The following is a 19,414-nucleotide window of genomic DNA, read 5'->3' as shown; positions in this document are numbered from 1 at the left end:
ATTTTCTGTGTGACTCTACCTGAGCACAATTTTCTGTGTTTTATTCCTTTTCATGAAGTTGAGAACAAGGAGTCCTAACGTTGAGAAGAAAGAGGTACTGTTGTAAGTTGTTGAGAAATCTCGCAATCAATATAAATGGAAAAAAGTCTCAGGAAAATGTTGTCAGCTGTCCATGTAAGCAGACTATCCATGTAACAATCCATGTAAGCAGACTTTTCCTAGGTACTGAGGCAAGAAAAGTAAAGAGTCCTGAGCCTTATTTGTAAAAGGCCTACACTTCCATCCAGAAGACAAGTTAAGCACTGATGAGCTTCCTAGTTATGGCTCCTACCCTCCTGCTGCGTGCACCTAACCATTCTCCAGACATCTGCAACCAGGATTCTCATCCCGCCCTACCCCTCCACTTCTCCCATTGCTAGTAAAGATGTTATCATTTTTGGTCATTTACACATGAAGTTGTGCTTCCCTTTGGTTGATCTCTGTCCTTCAATTCAAATTATTTCTCGTATTATTCCCTGCCTTTTTTTCCCCCCAATTGACCCCTGCTCATTCAGGCCATGAGATAACTCGCCTAGGGAGTTTTGATGGCTTCCCAGCTGGCCAGGCCCCTCTGGTTCTACCTCTTCCAGCCCATCCCTGTGGCCTGATTACATTTTGTAGTTCTGATTATTTCATATCACTTTTTACTCAAAAAACCAAAACGGCTTCCCTTTTTCAAGTGAATTAAGACTCTATCCAATTTAATTCCAATGTTTTACAACCATGCTTTTATTACTTTCCTTCTGTGTAGGCACATTCTGTGATTCAACTAAAGACTTGGTGTTTTCCAAACACACTCTGTGCTTTCTTACTAATCTGTTTTTGCATCAGATGTTCTCCCTAATTGGAACGATCTTTGTCACTTGCCTTTCTATAAAATTTCTCTTTTTTACTTTATGAATACTCTCTTAAAATAATAAGTTAAAAAATAAATGAAAAAACCTTTTGGGAAAAAGTTTCTACTAGCTTAACTGTGTGTGTGTGTGTGTGTGTGTGTGTGTGTGTGTGTTTGCATATATGTGTATGTATATATGTAATGAACTCTTCAGAATCAACAATGAAAAGTCAACTTGTCCCTTCTTGTGAGTGGCAAAAGAGACTGCAGGTAACTATAGAAAACAAATATAAATTACCAACTAGTTTTATAGAATTAGCACTATATACTGATCAATCCTTTCTCAGGCCTATCATGTGTGGTTGACTCTAGGTCAAATGAAACCCTTGTCTAGTCTGCCCTGGCTTCACCAAACTATCTGTCCTATAAAGAGCACTTGGAAAAAATTCACATATCATGCGCTTGTCAAGCGGTTTGCCCATGGAGCTGTGCCAGCTTACAGGGGACACTTTTTTCTAATTCATTCAAATGTGCTGTATGGGCTAGCAAGACTTTGACCTTTCTGTATCTAAAGCCCTAGTGTAATATTTCTAGGGATTTTTTTTTGTTATATTTTTCCAAAATGAGAAGTGGGGAGTGGCAGACAGACTCCTGCATGCTCCCGACCGGGATCCTCCCGGCATGCCCACCAGGGGGCGATGCTCAGCTCATCTGGGTCATTGCTCTGCTGCAACCAGAGCCATTCTACTGCCTGAGGCAGAGGCCATAGAGCCATTCTCAGCGTCTGGGCCAACTTTGCTCCCATAGAGCCCTGGCTGCGGGAGGGGAAGAGAGAGATAGAGAGAAAGGAGAGAGGGAAGGGTGGAGAAGCAGATAGGCGCTTCTCCTGTGTGCCCTGACCAGGAATGGAACCTGGGACTTCCACATGCTGGGCTGATGCTTTACTGCTGAGCCAAATGGCCAGAGCCTCTAGGGATTTTTATCCTAAGGAAACATAAGGACATGTATCACTATTTTATTTAAAATAGTTTGTAATAACAAAGTATTTCAGAATTTTTGATAGGTATCCAAAGGTAAAGATGAAGGTAAAAAAAATTATGCTCGAGTCATGAAATGTTAATACTACAGTCATGGAAAGTACAGTGTGTTCGTAAAGTCATGGTGCACTTTTGACTGGTCACAGGAAAGCAACAAAAGACGATAGAAATATGAAATCTGCACCAAATAAAAGGAAAACCCTCCCAGTTTCTGTAGGATGATGTGGCAGCATGTGTGCATGTGCAGGTGATGATGTAACACCGTGTACTGTGACCCGTCAAAAGTGCACCATGACTTTACGGACACACTGTATATAGGAGAATGTGTATTGGCACTGGAAAATACTCATCTGCTTTTCAATTACAAACGAGTTGAAAATAATACATAGTAGAGTCTCAAGTATGTAACTATAAATACATACAAACACACAGACACACCTGTTAGGATATATATTAAAATATTTGATTCTTTCTGTGTAGCAGGATTATAAGAGATTTTTTTTTCTTTCTTCTTTCTTTTAATTACTAAACATAAGGAATGTGTCTCACTTTTGTAAAAGTATAAAAAGATATAATAAAGGAAAATAGTGCAATCTTACATGACCCTTCTTCCATGAAGGCTTTGCTCAGTTCGTTGTCTTTTAGTCTTTTGAAGCCTGAGAACACTTTGTTGGAAGAACTATCTGAAAACATGTTTTTTTTGCCATATCTGTAGATATCAGTGAGCAATTAACTATCATCCTGGCATGCTCCCTGAGGCCCAGAAGTCATTGTCGTCTCTTTTTTAGTATCTATAATGTAGGTGCCTGATCAATACTTGCTGAGTTGCATATACTGCAAATATCAACAAAAATGTAATAAGAGGCATTTGTAAAGAAGTAGGTAAAAGGAGGTGAAAGCTCTTTTCTGGTAGAGTGGGGCAGGTATGTTGAGCTTCAGGCAATATGTACAGACCCCAGATTCTGGCAGCAGTTACTGCTGTGGCAGAAGCATCTTGAAGATGACATTTCTAATCCAGGGTTGACAAGGGAGATGGACCTTGTTGAGTCTGCCTCCACCAAGTCAGATGCATGGTGAAGGAAGGCTGAAAGTTGCCTCTGATAATATGACTCGTTGAAGAGAGCTGGACCCAGTGAAATTGACTTCACAGAGGAAAATCTTACAATGAGAATAGTTTCAAACTTGGAATGGCCCAGTTTAGGAAAAGTAAAAAGTCAACATTTGTATGGTATTCTTCCAGTTTTCACTGTGCAAAATGCATTTCACTCAAGAATGTAGAATTATGTGATTTATTGAACGGTCCCCCTCCCTCTAGGAGCCTACGTGATGATTTCTGTGGTCAGTGGTGATGAGCAATTAGCTGAAGAAAGGTGATTTCTGTTCCAGGCTTTCTCCCACTTGCGCCAGGTTTTGGGTCCAAGTCTGGGTTTGTGATGTTTAAGAAACCCATCTAAAGCCATGTCTTTTGAACTCTAACTGGACAACTTTCACAAGAGCTACTACCAGGCTAATCTACTCAGCAGCATTTACTCTTTTTTTTAGATGAAAAAAACAAAAACAAAAACATTACTTAAGAGTCCTTCCAAAGTAGATCACCATGGTGTCTTTTGGCAAGCATCTTAGATGTCATTTCATCTTGGCACTCAGACAAATACTGCTTCCATGGTTTTATTTTGTTGTTTTGTTTTTTAAGTGAGAGGAAAGGAGATAGTGAGACAGACTCCCGCATGTGCCCTGACCAGGATCCACCTAGCAATCCCTGTCTGAGGCTGATACTTGAATCAACTGAGCTATCCTCAGCACCTGGGACTGATTTTTGGACCAACTGAACCACTGACTGTGGGCGAGGAAGAGAGAAAAAATGGGGAGAGGGAGAGGAAGAGAAGCAGATGGTCACCTTTTATGTGTGCCCTGACTGGGGATCAAACCCAGGACATCTGCATGCTGGGCCGATCCTGTATCCACTGAGCCAACTAGCCAGGACCTCCATGGTTTTTAATATAATAAAGTCAGTATAGGGAAATTTAAAAAATTCCATTGACCACGTATAGTGTTGTCCTGATCCAAAGTGGAAAATACATCTTCTTCTAGCATCCCAAGTAAAGCTAAAGGTCTTAAAGGAAGGGGAAGGTCCCAGGGAATCCCTGCAACCATAAGAAAATATGAAGGTAAGTTAGATGTCTTTTGCTAAAGGTACAAATTTCCCAGAATGGTGTTTTACAGTCTCTTGGTGATGTTTCCAAGGAAAATTGATTGACATGCCAGGGGTTATATTCTATACTGAGGCAAAGACACAGTTCCTGCCTTCCTGTCTAGTGAGGAAGACAAGCTAACATGACATACAAGATAACATGACACTTCGTAAATGAATGTTGATAAGTACTATGATGACAGTAAATATGAGGGGCTCTTGAAAACACCCAAAGCGTTGGTGGCTGGGACTTAAGGGAAAGCTTTGAGGAAGTGACATCTGTTTGGGGACTTGAAGGATGAGTATGAACAAAAAGGTGTGAGGGCATTCTGGGGTAGGGTTGGAAAGGGACAGTTTTGTATAAAAGTTTTACGAAAGCCTAGAGGCATGAGGCTGTAGCCTGTGCTATTATTGTATGGAAGTTTGGGTAAGGGAGTTAGACATGGGGGGAGGTAGAAATAAGGCTGGAGATGTAGGCAGCGGCCAAATCATAAAGTGCCTTGTAAAGCACTTTTAGAGTTTGGAACAAGTCCTCATGGCAGCAGGAAGATGGAATGGGAGGGAAAGCTGACAAAGGGCCTGTGTGGGGAGACCCGATGGCTGGTTGAGATACGCAAGGTCTGTAGCTTTTATTAAACAACTCAGGAGAAAGCAAGATAGACTGGAAGAGAAACCTAAGCCTCAGCTTACCTTCCAGTATGCCTGATGAAGGTGTGTTCTTCCAGATCAGTGGTTCTCAACCTTTCTAATGCCGTGACCCCGCAATACAGTTCCTCATGTTGCGGTGACCCCAAACCAAAAAATAATTTTGGTGGCTACTTCATAATTAATAACTGTAATTTTGCTACAGTTATGATTCGGAATGTAAATACCTGATATGCATTATGTATTCTCCGATGGCTTTAGGCGACCCCGCCAGGGTCGCAACCCACAGGTTGAGAACCACTGTTCCAGGTGGTTCTCAGCTCAGGTACTCCGTAAGGGGTTTGTCAAAACCTGTAAGGCCCTTGGCAAGTTTTTACAAATATGTAAAGAATTCAGTGGCACATGTGCGCAGACATGCTTTAAGGTGCAGAGGAACATGGGCAAAGGCACAAGGGAGGGCGGTTGTTTCTTCACTGCAGAGCCACCTTATCCGGCACCTTCCAATTCACACCCGTGGACGCACCCCAAAGATGAGTTATGTAATTATTGCCATGTGCAACTCAAACAGGGGCTTTCAGTTTAAGTACTTTCACGTGTTCCCTCCTCTGTACTTTTTTTCCATGGACATAAGCATCCAGGATCAGGACATACCTGACAATTTTCTTTGTTTCATGAGGCCAGATAGAATCTAGCCCATGCCACAGCCAATCTAAATGGTGCTGTGGAAGATGAAAGCACTTCCGAGTAACCAGTCCAAATGCAGGAAGAGCCGATGAACATTGCAATGATTTTTATTCAAATATTCAATAAAAGATGCTCTGGAATTTCAACTGAAAGTGACAATCGGGAAGGATAATGTTCTTTTCTTTACCATATCATTTAGGAAGCAGGAACAGAAAAGAGCATTTTCCCCCTGCCTGAACCACAAGATTTCTTTCTGGCTTCCCAAGTCAAGTTTGAAGACCTCATAAAAGACTTGAGAAAACTGAAGAGGCAACTAGAAGGTAACAGGAACTGTTCTGTTATTATGATAATAGCTAAGATTTTTTTAAAAATTATTTAAGAGGAGTATTTATGCGTGGCTCGTGGAATGGAATGGTGCAGAGTCGAGTTCTGGTGTTCTGCGGCCCTCTTGAAACTTTTGATCTTGGGGCACTGTCCGGAGGCGCTGTATTTACAGATCCTTCTCTTTTCCTAATGTTAACTACTACTTGTTATAGCTACATCTTATCTACATTTTCCGACATCTAATAGATTTAATAATAATAATAGCACCGACCCTTATTGAATTGCCTACTGTTGCCTTATAATTCTTATAACAATCCTAATAAGCAGGGACTATACTAATTCTCTTTTGTAGATAAGAAAAATGAGGCTTGAAGAAATTATGTTTACACAGTCAGTGCAAAGCAGGTTTTTTTAGCTCTAACCAAGTCTATCTGATTAGAATCCATGCATTTTCTAAACAGCTATACTATGTTGCCTTTCTCTCTCCCCCTCCTTCTCCCTGTCACTCAGACACATAGAAACACAAACACACACACACACACATGTACCTATATATTCGGTGTGTGTATATATATATGTCTGATAATAATGGCAATACCCATAGTAAACATTTTCTTTTAATTTAATTTACATTTTTAATTATTCAAAACAAAATGTGAACGCCACTTTTGCCTTTTTAAAAGGTGGAAATATGTCTCTCTTGGGCAGGAATTTTCCTTTGGCATTTCTAGAGTCTTGTGTTTTCACTGTGGAGACATCTCCTTGTCCAAGAATATAAATACTTGTGCTGGAGCCTGGGTAACTCCAACGGAAGGGCTCGGTGGAGGATTTAGGGAGCGTGTTAATGTGGAAATGGAGCCTGGAGTGCCAGGAGTGCTTGAGGAAATGAAGAGCTCGAACCAGGAATATTTTTACACTAAGACATAAAATAAACATTTTAAAAAAATGTTTATTGTGAAAGAGTGCTCAGAAACCCAAGTCTTAGACGGAGAACAGCTTGGACGTGGGAGGAGAGTGGGAAAGTTCGCTCCCAGGGGCAGGGAAAGCCATTTGTTTTCACTCTGGGCATCAAACGTGCTTAAATAAGGGTAGTGGTTACAAGTGAATATTTTTACCTTGTAAATTACTTTTAAAGGAACATGTGCATTTTTTCCCTCCTGTTGATGTGGTCGGAAGAGCGATTTCACCCAAATGAATGCTTTGTTCAGTAATGTGGTGCGTGAACTTGTGGTTCTTTTCCCTTTCCTTAAAAAAAAATGACAGTTTTATTCTTGTCTGAGATGAGGAACTTGGTTCTTATTGGGATAAAGCAGAGTGAGCCATCATGTAGCAGTTTTTTCTGCCCCTCTCCGGTGGCAGAATTAGGGCCCAGGCCTGTCCTCAGAACGGCTGCAAGGTGAGTGGTGGCAGTGAGGCCCCATGTGTGTTCCCTCTGTGGCCACCCCAGATGTCCTTCCCTCATCTCATGGCCCCTTTAACACCCGGGCCTGCCCTCTCCTCTTGTCTTTTGAACAGAAGCCTGACCTATGAGTGATCTTTCTTCTTCTCCTGCCTTCCTTCCAGGGACTGCCCTGTTGGGCATCCTTGCTCAGCTGTCTCCCTTTGGCACTCCTGTGTGTTGGGCAATAAATAACAAAGGGACGGGAAGAGTGAATTAGAAGGACAGTGGACAGAAAGGGGTCTGGCCAAAGCCCCCCACTTTGGTGTACCGTACTTCCTCTAGGACAGGGGTCGGGAACCTATGGCTCGCGAGCCAGATGTGGCTCTTTTGATGGCTGCATCTGGCTCGCAGACAAATCTTTAATAAAAAAAATAATAACGTTAAAAATATAAAACATTCTCATGTATTACAATCCATTCATTTCCTACCACTCATGTTCATGGTTGCGAGTGGCTGGAGCCATCACAGCTGTCCTCCGGGACAACACCAAATTTTTATTGGATAATGCGCAACGTACAGGGGTCGTTGTATGGCTCTCATGGAATTACATTTAAAAATATGTGGTGTTCATGGCTCTCTCAGCCAAAAAGTTTCCCGGCCCTTGTTCTAGGGAGATCCTAGCTGTCATTCCAGGTCTCTTCATTCTCGGCTGACACTTCTCTCAGTCAATTTTAAGGAAATCCCAAACTTGAGAAGTTGGAGTTGCTGCTTTATGAAGGAAAACGGAACATGGCCTCCATTCTTTTTCCTCTTTATAGTGGACTTCATTAAAGGACACGAGGTACTTACTTACTCTACAGGCGATTGAGGAAACTGGGACTCCCCCACACACATTGAATATTTAAACAAAAATGCCCTGCTAATCTTTAGGGATGCCAGTGTTTTTAACACATGAAAGGTACCTAGTAAATATTTAAAGAAAATACAGACCGTTAGTTCTCTAATGAATTTCTTTTTCTTCTAAATACCATCTGGCAAGATGGCCAGAGTCGTGGCGGTCTGTTTCATCTCCCGTTCCCATTCACGTTTCACCCCCTTTTCCAAAAGGCCTTGGTGTGAGCCTAGATTGAATGTTTAATTGAAGAGGACATAATTTTCACACATACAGCAAAGATTTGATGAGGCTTTGAGGTTTATTGTAGCCATTAAAATGTCGTGGCTGCTGGCAAAACCCCAGAAAATGTCTAAAGCTAAACCAGATGTGATTAGCAAATTTCAAGAAGTCCCAGGCCCCAATTCTCCCAGCAGTCATGGCCCTGTAGAAGAAACTTGTTTTGAGTAGCAGGAACCACATCATAGCACTAGGATGTGAATTAAACTCTGATTGTTGGTTGCAGAAATGTCACTGGTCTAAGTAGAGGCTGTCAATAAGCATCTTTCCTAGAGACAAGAACTTTGAATTGCACTTATATGTAATGTAGGTAAACATAGCAAGGCGTTGATGATAATACTGTCAATTACAACTTATTACATTTATATATACACAGAGTACATTATTGTTATCTATCAGATGCTTTACATATGTATATATCATTTCTTTTCATCCTTACAATGATCCTTAAAGGCAGTTACTATCGATCTCCCACAGAGGGGAAAACTAAACTTTGCGGTACTCCCATAACTTGCCAACCTACTTTGCAGGTGATGACCTAGTCCCATTTTAAAACTAGATATTACTTTAAGCCCTGTACTCATAAATCTTCATACCTAATCAGAGATCAAAACAGAAAAATGTATAATCAAAGCATAAAGCTCCATAAAAATATAAATGACAAAGTCACTGAACGTGGTCATGAATGCAAGTGTATGTGTACACACACCTTCCTAGAACACATATGTAGACCCTTGGGCTGGGAGAGGGAAAGGAAAGACATATACGAGAGGTGGGTTTAAGTGAATAAACACAGTATTGCATAAAACTAATACCTCAGGCTTTGGAATCAGATATGTATTTTTTACAGGTTTAGTGAAAAGCAAGGTCTTGTCATGTAACATAACGATAGAGTGTATTCATTTCCTCACCTGAAAAATGGGGCAATTATACCTTCATCATAAGAGGTAATGTATGCATGGTCCCTTAGTAAGGAAAGCTTTGATGAAGCTGATTGGGGTAGGGATGCCCCTCTTGCTGGAAAATGCACAAGTTATAGAATCAGGCACAGTGCTGGGATTCAAACAATTTAACAACCGGTTCTCTGCCCTAATGACCATTTTAATTACAAAAAAAATGATATACCAAAAAGTAGTTTATTATTTCATGCATTTAATACTTAACTAAGAACAATAAAAGATATACACAAAACTAGATTGTGTTATAAGAATTTTAAAATATTAATAAAAATATATTAAATAATATCTGACCAAAAAAATACAATAAAACTGTTAAGGTATTTCCATATTGCTTCCTTTTTTTTTATTATTCAATGAGAGGAGGGGAGGCAGAAACAGACTCCTGCATGTGCCCGACTGGAATCCACCTGGCAAGCCCACTAGGGGATGATGCTCTGCTCATCTGGGGCATTGCTCCATTGCTCAGCAATTGAGCTCTTCTTAGCACCTGAAGCGGAGGCCATGGATCAGCACCCAGGACTAACTCGCTCCAATTGAGCCATGGCTGCAGGAGGGGGAAAGAGAGAGAGAAAGAGAAAAGTGAGAGGAGGAGGGGTGGGGAAGCAGATGGGTGCTTCTCCTGTGTGTTCTGACCAGGAATCGAACCCAGGACATCCACACACCAGGCTGATGCTCTACCACTGAGCCAACTGGCCAGGGACCCATACTGCTTCTTGATTGGCATCCTCACTTGCAATTTTTTTTATCTTATGGACAAATAAACATTACTACAGGCACTTAGAATATTCTGTTGTGCAGATAAACATTAAAAAAGAGTCATGAATGTAAATTTGTGATTTCCACATTGGGCGGCTGCCCAGGTGCCCACCTTAGAGAGAATCCTGATTACAAGTGCCATTTTAACAACCGGTTTGCTGAATTCAACAAAAAATTAGGTATCAGCTCTGCTGAACTGGTGCGAACTGGCTGAATCCCACCACTGATCAGGTCTGTAATGTTGAGAAGCCAGCTGCCTGTGTTTGTGGAGAATCTAATTACCAGAGCACTTGTGCTCTCCTCTCTGCATTGTGGAGACAGAACCAAATTCTTGGTGCTTGAGAACATGTTCCATATTTTGTTTACTGTTTTACACCCCTTAATAAGACAATAATTTTGATTTTCCTGATACTATGATGTTATAAGTGATAGTTGGGGGGGAGATCAAACAGTAGGAACAGTTGCTCTCTTTCTTATTTGTTTACCTTGCTGGCCAAAATTCCGAAGGTATTCTTATGAACCCATGTGTGGTAGGCAGAATAAAGACTCCTAATGATTTCCAAATCCTAAACCCTGAAATCTGTGAGGATGTTACCTTACATGGCAAGAAGGGACTTTGCTGACATTGAGATGGGGAGATTATCCTGGATTATCCTAGTAGTTCTAATCTAATCACATGAGACTTGAACATGACTCTTTAAAAGCTGAGAACTTGCCTTGTCTGTGGCCAGCGGGAGGTAGTACAGTAGAATGATCAGAGAGATGCAGGGCTGCTAGCTTTGAAGGTGGGGGAAGCAGACAAGGAATGCAAAACCCTCTAAAAATGGAAAAGGCAAGGAACAGGTTCTCCCTAGAACCTCCAGAAGGGAATGCAGCCCTGTTAGCACCTTGATTTCAGCCTAGTGACACCCATATCAGACTTCTAACATAGAAGAACTATAGCTAATATATTTGTGATGTTTTAAGACAGTTAACATTTGCAGTACTTTGTTATAGTAGCAATAGGAAACAAACATCTCATGAAATGGTGTGGTTCTGATTGTACCAGTTAATACAAATCACGACCTGCACACACACACACCGTTGCTGAAGTCACAGATACAGGATTTCCCAAGTATTAGCATTCACCAGTGCGCATGGAATATGAACGAGTGCTTTCAAAAAAATAAAAATGTCTCTAGTCTTATAAACTTGGAAATGTTCTATCCTAAAATCATATCAGAGGGATTCACAGTACACAGGAGTTTATTAGAGATACTGGGTAGTCCTGCAATAAAACCAAAGCAAAACAATTTAACCTTGTTTAAAGCAGCATAGCTCACCTGAAAACAGTAAACATTTGTGTTTATTTATTTTTTCTTTCAGTGACTATTTAGTAATACGTTGTAGAATATGCAGTCTGTGAAATATAGTTTTAAGAAGTGTTGAGGCCCTGGCTGGGTGGTTCAGTGGGTACAGCATCTACCTCGCATGCCAGAAGGTGCGGGTTCAACCCCAATCAGGGCACCTGAAACAAGTTGATGCTTCCCTCCCTCCCTCTCTCTCTATCTGTCTCATCAATGAAAAACAGTTTTTAAATGTTGATGTTGGCCCTGGCCGGTTGGCTCAGCGGTAGAGCGTCGGCCTGGCGTGCGGGGGACCCGGGTTCGATTCCCGGCCAGGGCACATAGGAGAAGCGCCCATTTGCTTCTCCACCTCCACCCCCTCCTTCCTCTCTGTCTCTCTCTTCCCCTCCCGCAGCCAAGGCTCCATTGGAGCAAAGATGGCCCGGGTGCTGGGGATGGCTCCTTGGCCTCTGCCCCAGGCGCTAGAGTGGCTCTGGTCGCTGCAGAGCGACGCCCCGGAGGGGCAGAGCATTGCCCCCTGGTGGGCAGAGCATCGCCCCTGGTGGGCGTGACGGGTGGATCCCGGTCCGGCGCATGCGGGAGTCTGTCTCACTGTCTCTCCCCGTTTCCAGCTTTGGAAAAGTACCAAAAAAAAAAAAAAATGTTGATGTTAATATGATATTACTCTCAAACTTTTAATATAAATTGTCATTACTGGATGACCTTAACCAGGAGAAGCTCTGATGAACAATTGTGGCCTTTGCCTTTTAATATTGTTAATACTCCCTGGCTACAATGTCCTTACTAAGTTTGTTATCCATGTAAACAGACAGTGGGTTGGTCACCTCCTCTCTGATGTCTTGATGCCTGAAAGCCACAATGAATAGCATTAGTGTTATTCAAAATTATTCTAGTGTAGCCACTCCCAAATCCACATTTGTTTGACATCATCCTGTAATAGTATTTTATTATGAAAATTTTATTCTGACTATAAAAGTAGGAAGATTAGTTCATCCTTTTGTTGCAAAATGAGACAGGAACTCTTCAAATAGGTGTTGAAAAGTCAGCATATTCTGAAAAGTTTAAGAATAAAAATAAATTGTCCTTAGTAGCTAACAAAAGTTACTCAGTATCCCCTATCATGAAGGGTGGGCTACTTAATCGGCTATTTGCTAAATCTTGCCTTGAAAATGATATATCTTAACCCTATTGTTACATATATAAATTGAGAAAATATAACTAGTCAACTCCCAGTGTCAGCTATTCATACTTGTTTGAGAATGTTGGCTGAGATGTGTTTTGTGTTTGTTTTAAGATACAGTAATTACAGCGATGTTCTTTTCTCTAAATATTTGAGACTATGTATTTGAATATGTTCTTTCTTATGGACCATTTAGAGATATTTGGGAATACACTTATACTTTTTGGAAAGGTAAGAGTCTTTGTTGACTTTTTTGATATCTATTACTACTCTATACAGTTTATCCGGTAAAGATTTATCCTAACATGTTAACTCTTTTAAGCCTTCTTTAAATGAGATGCTGTGTGAATACATAGTCCAGGTACCTGGTGAATGTTAAATTTTTCATTCTAAATGTAAACTAACTTTATATCCATCACACATTTAGGCATTTTTAATCCTGTGTCCTTATTTTAATGGAGTGACCAAATTAACCCAAAACTGTCCAAATGAATCTCTGTCTTATATAACATTAGTTAGAACCTGAACCTTCTGCTCAAAATTTCAATTATAGGAGGATTTAAATATGTATATACATGAAAGTAACAGTTTAAGAAAGAGAGGGTTTTTTTATTATTGTTGGGGGGAGTTGGTAGATTTTTCTAAACTATAGTTGATGTGTCTTCCAGATACAGATGGCGGATTGAATTCTTTCATTTAGCTCCACTCCCTTCTAAAGACCCACCAAAAGCATTAACATATTATTCAGAGTCATAGAGTCAATACCAATATAAAGAGGGGGAATTAGGGATGGAACCACATACCTACACATGTAAAAAACATGATAGGAAAACATTTTACATTTTTCATGGTCCTTGGCAAAGACTGCTATGGTGGCAAGTTTGACTATTTGGATATGCATGTGAAATTTTTACAATTAAAATTAGGTTAAAAACATAAGTGAGAGTTAACTCTCAATTATAGCTAGGTAGAGTGCGATTAAGGGTTAGCCATAGTTTTGTAAAAGTTAATATATTATTTTTAATATTAATTACTAGAAGCTATATAATTTGCAAGTTGGAAAACCTTTCCTGTTTAAAACTACATGGTAAACAGTAGACTACATATTGTTTCTCTGAAAGGTGGAAACAGTTCTCTCCTGAGCCATGGAGCTCACCTCAGTGTCTGGGCAAGTGCATTACTGACATGGCACTAGCAGGGGGGCGGAAGGGGTAGTTGTGTGGAACCCGGTTTGAGGCTCTGAGAACTGATGGCATCTGGGAGGGATGCTGCCTGCAGGAGAGGTGATGCCCCCTGGTGGAGGAAAGCAGGAGGGGTGGTTTTCAGAATGTGCACTTCATCTTGCCCTTGACTGCTTTGGTTTTTTGAATTTTGATTTGGAGTGTGTGTGGTGTTCTGCCCTCCTCCTTTGACTGTGAGAAAGGAAGAGAAAGGCTAATAACTGGTGTTACTGATCTACTAATGAATACTCAAATTTATGTCCTAGAGGGGAGGGGAGGGGAAAGAATCCTGTCCCAGCTCCACTGGCCAGTTCTTTTTTTTTTTTTGTATTTTTCTGAAGCTGGAAATGGAGATAGACAGTCAGACAGACTCCCGCATGCGCCCGACCGGGATCCACCCGGCACGCCCACCAGGGGCGATGCTCTGCCCCTCCGGGGCGTCACTCTGCCGCGACCAGAGCCACTCTAGCGCCTGGGGCAGAGGCCAAGGAGCCATCCCCAGCGCCTGGGCCATCTTTGCTCCAATGGAGCCTTGGCTGCGGGAGGGGAAGAGAGAGACAGAGAGGAAGGAGGGGAGTGGGGTGGAGAAGCAAATGGGCGCTTCTCCTATGTGCCCTGGCCGGGAATCGAACCTGGATCCCCCGCACGCCAGGCCGACGCTCTACCACTGAGCCAACCGGCCAGGGCCCACTGGCCAGTTCTTTAGTGCGAACTTTCCTCACTATCATACTCTTTGACACCATCTTTCCTGCAGGTATCTATCTGTCCAACACCTGGATGAGAGTATGGCTCCTGGCCTACTGAGTCAGTCAGAACTGTTTAGCCCAAAACAGAATTTTTAAAAGTGATTTGCCTATTGATATTATTTCAGGAAGTGAAGGAAACAATTTGAAGAAAGTCTGTAATGGCTGTTCCTTTGAATTTGCAATAAACACAGTCGGGGCTACCAAGTGGTGAAGATGGTGGTTGCGATGGGGCATTCTGCAATATGGCGGTACCTTGAGGGTTGCCAGATTTATTAAAATACAGGGGAATCCTGTGAAATCTGAACCTCAGATAAACAAGACAGTTTTAGCATAAGTGTGTTTCAAATATTGCGTGGAATGAACTTATACTAAAAAAAAATTATTTCTTGTGTATCTCAGATTCACATGTAATTTATTGTCCTGTCTTTTATCTGGCATATTAGTCCAGAATTTCAAGCAATAATAAAAACCTACTAAAAGTTGGTTCACATTTTATTACCATTATGCACTGGCAATTCTAAATATACTCAGTGATAAAATCCTCCTCCCTGCAAAGGTGGACAGTGGACACAGGCATAACAAATGTGTTCAAGGGTACAGTGTGTTCATTTCCACCATCACTGATGACAACAGTTACCATTTAATGAGCAATTACAAATACCAGCAAATTTGCTTATATCATTTCTATTTGTTAAATCTACTTCATAATAAGTACTACGTGCATTTTCACAGTAAGGAAGTTGAAGCAACTTTGCTACTAATGTCAAAGTTGAGATTTGAAACAGGTTTATCTGATGACAGAGTTTATATTTTTTTCCACAGTATCATACTTTTTCTTTTACTATTTGTAGACCCACCCTCAGACACTAACAATATAATCTACAATGATAGAGCTTGGAAAATAAGCTCCACTTAATTCTCTAGTTCATCTTCTAAAGCAGTGGTACCTAACCTTTTTTGGGCCACGGACTGGTTTAATGTCAGAAAATATTTTCATGGACCAGCCTTTAGGGTGGGACAGATAAATGTATCACGTGACCAAGACAAGCGTCAAGAGTGAGTCTTAGATGGATGTAACAGAGGGAATCTGGTCATTTTTAAAAAATAAAACATTGTTCAGACTTAAATATAAATAAAACGGAAATAATGTAAGTTATTTATTCTTTCTCTGTGGACCTGTACCAAATGACCCACGGACCAGTCCCGGTCCATGGCCCGGGGGTTGGGGACCACTGTTCTAAAGGGTCTACAGATAATAATGGAACTGAAGTTAGGCTTTTTCTTCTCTCTACCCATACCACTCAGCTAATCTACCTGTTAGAATCTCTGTAGTCCTATGACCTGCCTCTTAGTTTCTTTTGGTTTCTCCAACATACTCACTCTCTTCAGCTCTCTCTCTGACAATTACCTAGTCACTGTTTTTTTCAACCGCCAGTTGGCAGGCAGACCAGTACCAATCTGTCAGATATTTTGTGCCAGTCTGCAAAAGACTCCCCACCCTGCTGGTTGAAAACCACTGACCTAGCCTCTGTTTTGTCCCTTCATGACCAGAAGATAAGCAAACTAGTCTGATGTGATTATCCAGACAAATAGTAGAATACTATAGCACTACTCCAAGGTAACCTACATGGTTTTGACTCCTTTGGGCTTCTGACATAGATGAGAAGGTACAGAACCTTCCAGGACTTGTCAAGTCACCCAGCAGAGCAGACTATTGCTTCTGTGCTCGGGGCCAGCCCTGAAATTCAGCATGACTGACTTCTTCCACCTAGCATTATCAGATGGCTTTCTCTTCGTGATAGTCTGCGTTCTTCAAGATGGGAAGAAAAGAGAAAAGCTAGATCTCATCCTAAGAGTGAATATTTTCTTTAGTTACTCACTTGAGCATTGTCCACAAGCAGAATGGTTCTAGTAAGGGAGGGGGAAAGACTTTGGAAAACTTCGAGAGGACTTCTGAGAGAAGATGACTAACTGAACACTAATTTGGATTGAACACTCATGTGGGATTTCAATTCCTCTTGAAAATTAGTAAAAGAGTAGTGGAGATAGTTCTTTAAAAGTGTAAACTCAACACGGAACAAGAGAGGAAACCATAACCACAACATTTCTGAAGCTCAGAAAGTAGATGGACAAGTGATGAGTGTGCTAGCTGAACAAGGAAGTTGAATTCTACACCTGTAGTGGAGAAAGGTGAGAGGCAATCCAGTTTTTACCACAAGATTTGTACGCATCATAAACTCACACATAAGTTCATACATTTACAGACACAAACATATTCATATATATTCATATGTACAGAAATCAATAAAATCACTCAAGAAAATTTCCCAAAACGACGAAGACAAGTTCCTAATTTTGAAGGTCCCCAGAGATTGCAGCACAATGGAATGAAACAGATCCAGACCATTGTGAGAGCACTTCAGACCACTCGACACAAATCTGATTGTAAAGGGGGGGTGAGGTGTGGAAACAAACTGCACAGAATCAGAAAGCAGAACGGGTGCAGGCTTTTCAACAGCAGCAGTGGGAGCTAGAACTGGAGCAGGATTCCGAGGGAAAGTTCTTTCTTGTCCAGAATCAGATATCCACCAAATTAATGATCAAGCATGGGGCAGAATAAAGGTGTTTTTGGACATGTAAGTTCTCAAAAAACATATCTTCCATGCAACCACCCTCAAGATGCTACTGGAGGACATGCGCTACCACAAAATGGGGAGACAAAGGTGACAGGGAATGAATCATCCAATGGACAAGGGAGGTGAACGGTTGTTCCATAGGGAGCCCAGGATGACCACCAGGCACGAAGAACGGACATTCCAGATTAGATTGGGTCAGAAAGATCATGGAGAAGATTTTGCGGAATATGCAGTCTCTGAATGTTGTGACTGGAATTGCACTACTAGTGACAAGTTTGGAGTTCATTCGGGAATAAGCACATAGAAAGCACAGCAAATTGTAAAAATGTTATTTATTCTGAGGGTGAGGTAGTTTGGGTGGCAAGGTTCCAGAAAAGGTGAATTAACCAGAATTTACATAGATCAGCTGGGACTGGGAGTTGTTTTTGCAAAGTCATAAAAATGTCAACACTGCATACTAGTCTAAAAGTCGTGGAGGTGCCTTATTGTGATGTGTGTGGAGGGAGATCGGAACTGCTCTTGGTAGAGTGCATAAAGTTCACTTAGTTTTTCTTAACTGTGTGCATGCATACTATTAAGACATTTATCAAAACAAAACAAAACATGACATTGTGGTAGTTTAGTTAATTTTTAATATGAAGGCTGGTGTGTGGAAAGGAGCACTGGTTTGGGATAGAGGAAATACAGTTTAACATTTTAGTGTGCCTGTTACTAAACCATGTAATAAGCCATGCAACTCAGACAAATCACTTAAGCTCGGTGAGCCTCTGCTGAAAAAATGGAGCTGGTCATCCTACCCCCTGCCCAACTCCAAGGGCTGTCGGATGAACAGATGGATGAGGAAGTACTTGCGAAAGTGAGGGAGGTATTAACCTCCTTCAGAGCCACGCAGTTTGCTCGGTGTGTGCACATAGATGTGTCCCAGAAGGGAGAGGGGAAATTGATCTGTTGGGACAAGACTGGCTAGTTTATCACCTTTTAGGAAGCTCCAGAAGACATGCCTGGAATGATTATTGACCGTGCCTAATTTACTAGCCCCTTCCTCCTCTGCAGTCCGTTTGTCCACTGCAGTAGCGTGCTACGTCTGAACTCCGGGGCGGACTGGATACATTAGCCAGAGTCCTGACCGTGTTGCCATGGTGTTAAAAATATTTAGTTTTGCAAGCAAGGTTTTAGAAATAATAAAAGAAAAACTTTGATATGATTTATTTTTGAAAAATGAGTTCAACAAAACAGACATAAAAAAACAGGGTAAGAATTTCAGGAGGGCAGTGGGTGTAAAATGTTGATTAGCATGGTGACTTTTGATGCAAAGCATTCAATTAAGTGCCGCATGATGGGTAAAGGTCACGCATTTCCCAAATGGAATGCCTTCAAAGACAAGCTGTAGGGCAAGGAGAATGGGATACGGAAACTGAAACCTGATTCACCGTCTAATTCATGGAAGAACTTTGTGTCAGCCTTTGAAGCCACTGATTGTGACATCTCTAGGTGGGAAGGATGAGTTATGTTGTCCTGGTTTCCTCCTCTCAGTTTTCACTTTATTTCTGCCCTTTATTTGTAAATCAACACAGTAAATAGAATTGATTTTATTGGGTTGTTGTTTTTTTACAACAAATATAAAATATTGAAATAAAGCTCTTATCATGGAAAAGTCTGAGTCACAAGCCCTGAATTCACATTCAGGCCTGGTAGGCTGTGTAACTGTTGGCCAGCTGTGTCACCCTGCACATCTCAGTATCCTTACAGGGAAAGGAGGGTATTCCTGCTGGCTGTTTATTCAAGTGGGGGATTGTATAAAGGAAACCCCTTTGCAGAGTATAAACAAAAGAAAAATACTCATTCCCGACTCCCCTTGTGCCCTTATGCCCAACATCCAGTCCATGAGCAAATCCTATTGACTCTCTTCCTGTAAAACGTGCCTTGACTGTTCATTGCTCTCCACCTCCAGACCAGGGCCAGAGCACCAGGCTCCTGACTGCTATATCGGCTTCCGCTCTCACCCTCCCTTTAAGTGAGTCTCCGTACACTACTAGCAGGTCAGGCCACTTTGTTGTTTCATATTCATTGTTCTTGGTGTAAAACCCAACTTCACAACTTGCAGCTGTGCCTTACAAGTTTCTGCATGATTTGCCCACATCTACCTTTTCTGTCTCTTCTCATGGAACCCCATCCTCTCCTGCCCACTAAACTCCAGACTCACGGGTCTTCTTGGGGTTCCAACCCAGTGAGCAGGTTTCTGCTTTCGGACCTTTACGGCTCTA

At 41.5% G+C, this 19,414-nt stretch overlaps 1 protein-coding gene across 4 annotated transcripts in view; it reads left to right on the top strand.

Annotated features, from left to right (window-relative positions):
* The window catches only part of FMN1 (formin 1), a 447,836-nt gene that overhangs the window by 316,391 nt on the left and 112,031 nt on the right, over positions 1 to 19,414 (top strand). For all 4 annotated transcript variants that reach the window (XM_066341834.1, XM_066341832.1, XM_066341833.1 and 1 more), the window contains one exon: positions 5,631 to 5,751. In XM_066341834.1, coding sequence (XP_066197931.1) covers positions 5,631 to 5,751 — 121 coding nt within the window. The remainder of the gene's footprint in view (positions 1 to 5,630; positions 5,752 to 19,414) is intronic.

The sequence above is a fragment of the Saccopteryx leptura genome, chromosome 6, assembly GCF_036850995.1.
Source record: "Saccopteryx leptura isolate mSacLep1 chromosome 6, mSacLep1_pri_phased_curated, whole genome shotgun sequence".
Lineage (NCBI taxonomy): Eukaryota > Metazoa > Chordata > Mammalia > Chiroptera > Emballonuridae > Saccopteryx > Saccopteryx leptura.
Note: the sequence above shows the minus strand (reverse complement) of the source record. Positions and strands in the feature narration are given on the sequence as shown.